Here is a 7,297-nt window from a genome sequence, read left to right as displayed (position 1 = left end):
TAACTTGGAAAGAATTTGAATCCATATTCAAGGTGAAATATCTGAGAAAAGAAAATTTCGATAATTTGAAGATATTATAAAGATATTGTTCCAGTAATACCCATAAATTAAATTTTTTACTGATATTGATATTGTTCCTAAATATTACAAATTAACATAAAGACGTGAACAAAGTTGAGAGCCTAAGTTTCCATTTTCAGCGTATGATAGAAAAGAAATGAAGTTGACAAGAGAGATTTGCAAGATTAAGTGTGAAGTAAGGTCAAGGATATACGAATGAAGATATTTAGAGAGAAATATGTTTTGAAGCGCAAACAAGTGATAAAACACATTTAAGACACATATATGAACATTCCTGTATGAGTGTCTAATGCGAAAAAGAAGATGAACACTACAAAAATAGAAAATCCAAGTCCAAATATTTTCAAACCTCAACAAACAAAGTTCATATATATGAAGAAAGTATTTGAAGACCAAATGCATGTTAAAGATGCTCATATTTCATAAAAGCCAATATTTTTATATTGAGCATCTAACACGTGGAAGATGATGAACAAAATTGGAATTAGAATATTCAAGTGCAAAATTGATTAAAACTTTAACGTTCAAATTTAATTAAGTTAAAGAAACATTTTGAAATGTTTATAATGACTCAATAATGCACATATTGCATCAGAGCAGAAGTTTCTATCTTAAGCATCTACCGCATTCAAGAAAGAAGAATAACGTGGTAGACTATATTAAAGCCTCAACGTTCATATTTGAAGAATATAAAAAAAAAAGTATTTGAAATTTCTTACACGTTCAAGACATGGAAAGATTAATCAGGAACAAATGTTTCTATATTGAATGTCTAACGCCTATATGGAAGAATGAAGAACTCTAGTCTCAACAATCACATTTCTGAAGACTATATCAAGACCTTGAAAATGAAGAACACTATAGATAAATGTACATAATGACATGCAAGCTTTCAATGAGTACAAAAATGAAATTTATATTTGTGTGATTAGATTCGTGTTATATAATTTACATTTGCTTAGAATATCAAAATTGTGAGATTGGGTTGTGAGCTAAACCATTGTAAATTCTTCATTGTTCTCTTAGTATACCCTTGGAGATTTCATTATTCTCTTAGTAGAGAAGTTTTCTTATTGTCAAGAGGTCTTGATCTTAGGGGGAGATTATGATTGATTGCCTAGAGAAGTAGAGAATACTTGATGTACCTAGAGAGGTAGAAAATACTTGGTGATTTGCAGAGGTGTAAGAGTAATGGGTGACGTGAAATAGGTGAAAAATACTTGTGTATCTGAAAATGTGAAAAATACTTAGTAAAAGGGTCTTAAGTGGGTTGCTCAAGGGGATTGGACATAGTCCTTGTTGTTGAGTGAACCAGTATAACTTTTGTCTCTTTATATATCTTTCGCTTAGACACTAGTTTTAATTTTTTATACTCTACAAATTGAGTTTAGACTCAATTCAACCTCCATTCTAGAGCTAGTTGAAGCTTCAAATTTCATATGTTCACATAAACAAAAATCGATATTTCTGACACTGATCGACAAGTTATGTGTCACAAGCTTGCGATGTACAAAATGGCTCGATCAATATCTTAGAAAAAGAGGAAGTTGAGAGGAGAAAGAATGTCTAACAAAAAAAGGAGAAGGATCGGTAAATGTGAAATTTATACTTGAATCCCATTATACCACCTGGTTCGCTAACATTGTTATAATCAATAAATCATAAATCATTACATAGTTACGATTTTAAAATTATCATATAAACATATGATAATTTATTATTTGACAAAAATATAAAAACTTTTAACAAATTACATAGTAGATGCACAATTTTCTCTAGCTTTTTTATGATAAAAATTCTTGTCATTGAAAATGAACGGTGATTGTGTGACAGACATTAGGTGTGAATGATAATATATATACAAAATTCATTTTCGGTTTTAATTTTTTTAATAAAAGCCAGACAATTACTGCCTTCACCTATCAAATTTGAATCTGTTTTCAAATTAAAATGACAAAAATATTTTTAAATAAAAGGGATGTACAAATATAAATACATTTTGGATCTCTTTCCCAGAATATGTTTTTAGATTTTTTTTGAACGTATTTTTAATTTCATTCCAGAATTATTTTTTTAATGAGATTTTTTATTTTTAAATTCTATTTTGGATTTTTATTTCCAAAATACCATAATCTATTCCAGATATACTTTTTTCATAATGTATTTTTTTTTTCAATTCTGGATTTTTATTTTCGAAATGAAAGAATTTTTGGAAATTAAAAGTGTGTGGGATGTAGGAAGAATTTGCCTGAGAGCAGATGTAGAAATTTATCTTAATTAAAAGGTTTTTTTTTTTCAAAATCGAGAGATACAATTACTTTATAACATGACGTTGAAAAGGGTTGTATAACCTTACCACAACTGAACCAAGGTTAAAACATTACAACTCTATAAAAAAAATATTCATGCAATTAAGATAGTATTAACTGTTTTGAAGTAATAACTAACTACATCAATAATATTTTATTAAAAAAATTGAACCATAGTTTTACTTAAAATAAATTTGACAACCCCTTAAAATAGGGTCAGATTCAATCTCATCTCTAGGTACCAGATTTGGTGGCATATTGTGTTTGATTAAAATTGATAAACTTGCACACCTTGACATGTCATCATTTTACCTAGTGTGTGTGAAGGAGTAAAGATGAAAACAAAGATAACATTTTGCAAATAATTTACCCAAAAAATCTCAAACAAAGATGTTCCAAGAGTAAATATTTTTACCCATTTTTTAAATTTCAACTACAGAGAATTCAATAAAATATTACGACATCGCCACAATAATTGCTATTGAATACCACTTTGCTTGAATCCCATAACTTCTCAGGTTCCTCTGCTTTGTTCCTGCTATGCTACTCTATTACTGAGAGGGCCAAATATAAATTGAACCTGGTGCATGGACTCAATGTTTTCTATTAATACCACAGTTTTTATTTTTATTTTTTGTAATATAAACTTGCAGTTTAAAAACAACTGCAGAGGATCAACATCCGATGACTGGATTCACTGAGATTTTTATAGATGTTACATTTCATGCCAACTCATTGGTTATTAAAAGGTTCACATTATGTGTAATTAAAAGGACATTATCTGCATAAAATGTTATGATTTTTTTCTGCATACAAAAGTTCATGTCATGGTCCTCTGATTTAGGAGATGTACATGCATCAATGTCGATACACAAAGGAATCTGCAGAACATTCCCTCTGCAATAAAAAAATAGGACAAAACTTTGATACAGTTTTTCATGTGCATTTGTGGTGTTGTTCTCTAATTAGAATTAGATTTTTATCTCAATAAGCTATGCTGTTACTTAATGCAAACTTTTTTACTTTCCAAATTCCTGAGATGAAACTCTATTTCTAATTGGAGAACAACATTAGAAAGCACCGAAAAATCAACCTCTGAGTTTTGTCCCAAATAATACACACCACCTATGATCAGACTAGATGTAAGAAATACAAATGCAATAAAACAATGGTCAAGACAAGTCCTAGGACGCCATTGATTACTTGTTTCCAATTGTCAACATTGTCAGATATCACCATTACCTTGCTGAGCCTTTGACTCATAGAAGAGCCTTACAGTTGAGTAAATGGTAGAGGGTTCAGCCATGGCACCATTGCCATAATCCCCACAAGCTAACCTCTTTGTAACAGGTGGGATGAGAGAAATGCCAAGCTCATCAATGGAGATGAGATGCCGCTCGGTGAAAGGATTGTTCCACATAAGAGTGTTCATGGCTGGTGCAACAAAAAACGGCTTGCTGTAGTCCCAGGCTCGCACAATGCATGTCAGTAGATTGTCACACAACCCTCCAGCAATCTACAACAACATATATTCAACTTACTTTAATAGAAACTCATGTAAACCCTATATAAGATGTCCACACAAATGCTGAACACCAAAATATGCATATGAACACATATCATTGAGTGAACTTGCCTGCACTGTACAAGAATAGGTATGTCACAGACATGCCAGTTTCTTTAATTTAATGTGGAGAAATATAAGCTATAATTTTAACTTGTTGTCACCGTGTAGAAAAGACAAAGTACTACCATTTGTCTATTTAAGATATGCTCAGATAAACTTATTTACAACTTATTTAGGCTTTATCTTTTGACACAAGCACTTGTGCCAATGTCTAGGAGAGAAAATGCAATAGTTTATATTAATAAGCTATGCAGGGTAGCTTTTGAAAACAGTTTGTAATAATAAAGTAAAAAGAGGTATAGGATTAATCACTTGTGTATAATAAACAAGTAGGGTTATGAATTAATAGATAAGAAACATAGAAAACATATAGGCTGAGCTCGTTACATCTAAAATTTTCCCTCCAGCTGGTGCATATAAATTGTATGTGCCAAGCTTGTTACAAATATAATAAATTTTGGATCTCATAAAGATTTAGTAAAAATATCTATTAATTGATCATTGGAATTAACAAACTCAGTCTTGATGTCACTAGACACAATCTTTTCTCAAATAAAATGACAATCGATTTTAATATGTTTGGTTATTTCATGAAAGACGGGATTTGAGCTAATATGAATAACAACCTGATTGTCACATTCAAGATTCAAGTGCCACTTGAGTGACCTCTTCAAATTGCAATTATTTAAAGTAACTTTTTAAGTCAAATAAGGTCATAACTTCTCTGAGAACAGTGTAATCATATTTTCTCTTCAATTATAGAAACAACCAAAGCTTTTATTCAATAAGCACTTGAGTTGTTTACCCAAATGCATCCTTAATTACCTTGCCAAGGGTGTTTGCTGATAATGGAGCAATGACCATGATATCAGCCCATTTGCGAAGCTCGATGTGAAGCACATTATCACCAAGTTTCATCCAACTAGACCATTCATTGTCATCGGTGTATAAAGTTACATCCTTTGGCATTGAAGCTCTATCAATGAAATGCAAAGATGCACTTGTGGCAACTGCTCTTACATCTGCCCATTCAGAGAAACAATGACAAAGATTTGCAAATTTAACAGCAGCAACACTCCCACTAGCAGCAAGTAGAATCCGGGGCTTTCTTGGTGCACCATCCACAGCCATAGTCTCTCCCTCAGCTTTTACAGGTTTTGAACAGGCCATCACCGAGAGCCTTCCACAATGATCTTAAATTTCCATGATTCAAACAGGAGTTTCAGCTCACTCATTAAAAACCTTCAAATTGGTAAACTAAAACCCCTTCAGAGGACAGTATATAGTTACTAAATATTTGAATCACATTGATGCAAAAGGAAAAAAATCCTTAGTTATTGAAATAAAACTCAAATATACATGCCTCTAAAGCAAAGTCTAACCACAGCCATACACAGCTAGCATCTAAAGCTAAGCTTAACCACAGCCATACACATCTAAATCTACCTCTACATACTATAGTCCTGTTAAGATTATACACACTTCAGTTCTTACTCCTAGGCCTAGTTCAAGGATACCATGGGGTCAGCAAAGCAAACAAACGTAGGCAACCTACCTACTGCTTATTTGGAATTTCACGAGGAATCGGAGAATAGGAGGCCAGTGATATGATGCTTTAAAACTGAGCATGAGTACATATATAAAAAGTTTAACACCAGCATCACAGTATAGAAAGTTTAATTCAGAGGAAAATATGAAAGGCCTGAATCAAAGACCAAGACTGAAGGCATTCAAAAGTTCAGGGCATGCAGGGGTAGCCAATGAAACCTAATCAATTTATGTCTGTTTCCAAGAGTAATGCTCTGTTCACCGAATGTTAGACTTAAGAAATGTAATCATTCTTTAGTTTATAAAAAAATCCCAACAGAAAAAAGAGTTATATTTAGCAACCTGAATGAACAGAAAGGATTGATTCCACATTGCTAATCAATAAGTAACCAATAGAACCAACACCGGCGAAATTCAACGAATAAAACTCAAAACACAAGAAAAAAAAAGGCGATAGGGATTTCAATACCCATTCCTAGTGCTGAAAGTTCGACCTCGTTATGCTGTTTCATATATCTCTTGGCGAGATTAACGTACAAGAAGATGGGCTTCTTGGTGTTAGAGACCTGAATGCGATTCTTCTTGTAGGAATCGGTGATGTTGATTAAGATAAAGTCTTTATGATAACTTTTTTCTATAAATACATAATAAAAAGAAAAGAAAGGTAAAATGAATTAAAGTTTCTCTCATAACCTAAAATTAATTTATGCTCTTCAACTTTTCCAGAAGCTCTTAATTTAATTTCTCTAAAATCTGAGTTGTATTTGGTTAATTTGAACTTACTAAGAAATTTGATTATTTTGCTTTGGTGCTTCCGTTGGAAAGAAATACATTATATCAGAACCCCAGGTCAATCAGCCTACATAGAGATCACCCCACATTGTGTCGAAACAAAAGATTTTTTTTTTATATTGTAACTAAAAAAATAAAGATCTTATAATTATAGAAACCAAACATGTAATTGAACCATTATTATAAAAATCACCAATTTTACAATCATCATTAAATATAAAAAACTTTAACCTTGTCCCAATATTCCAATTAAACTTATTTTAAACTATAATCACGTTTACAATATATATATATATATATATATATATATATATATATATATATATATATAACAGGGGTACAGTATCCACCTCGTAATAACACATCAGAATTCAGCCATAGAAATTCATAATTACTTAGGCCCCTTCCCCCAAATCAAGAACCCTAGAGAGAGATTTCCTGCTTTAACAATCACAAAACATTAAAATAGGACGACTTTTACAAAGAAAGGGAGTCCTAATTTGAACAGTGAATTGGGATGAATTCGGACAAGAGAGAGGAAAATTAGTATCGAACGGAATCCTAAACTAAACAAGCATATTCTAAAACCTGTTCCAGCAGAAGCACAATCCACTATTTCTAGTCCCAGAAAACCCCACAAAATGTGCGATCTATTTTTTGTTGAAAAACAATGATGGGGTGAAGGAAAATGAAGAAAAGGTATACAACAAAAAGTGAAAGTGAAATAAAAGGGAAGAAGAAGTGTAACTAACCAAAGGGAGGAAGGGTGATTTCTCTGACAACAGAACAGAACAACCTCAGCAACCAACTGACGCCGACAACAGTCCGTTTCTTGTTTCCTGTTAGTGTTTGCGAGCTGTCAGTATTCAAAAATAGATCCCGGGCGAAACTATCAAGAAGAAGAAGAAAGTGGATTACAAAATATTTTTCTTAAAAAGTC

The 7,297-nt window shown here is 32.0% G+C and overlaps 1 protein-coding gene across 4 annotated transcripts; it reads right to left on the bottom strand.

Moving 5' to 3' along the window:
* Positions 1-3,151: 3,151 nt before the first annotated feature.
* On the bottom strand, positions 3,152-7,297 carry LOC137819002 (probable phosphopantothenoylcysteine decarboxylase). Of its 4 annotated transcripts, none has more exons than XM_068622693.1 (3): positions 7,110-7,297; positions 4,843-5,259; positions 3,152-3,906 (listed from the first exon to the last, which is right to left on the bottom strand). In XM_068622693.1, exons 2-3 carry the CDS (start codon positions 5,185-5,187, stop codon positions 3,616-3,618), a joined length of 636 nt encoding a protein of 211 aa, XP_068478794.1. In that variant the 5' UTR covers positions 5,188-5,259; positions 7,110-7,297; the 3' UTR covers positions 3,152-3,615. The 4 variants fall into 4 exon arrangements, with proteins under 4 accessions (XP_068478794.1, XP_068478798.1, XP_068478795.1 ...); XM_068622697.1 differs by having other exon boundaries at positions 4,843-5,210; XM_068622694.1 differs by having other exon boundaries at positions 4,843-5,283; positions 7,110-7,249.

This window comes from Phaseolus vulgaris, chromosome 10 (genome assembly GCF_000499845.2).
Source record: "Phaseolus vulgaris cultivar G19833 chromosome 10, P. vulgaris v2.0, whole genome shotgun sequence".
NCBI lineage: Eukaryota > Viridiplantae > Streptophyta > Magnoliopsida > Fabales > Fabaceae > Phaseolus > Phaseolus vulgaris.
This window is presented reverse-complemented; position numbering and strand designations above follow the sequence as displayed.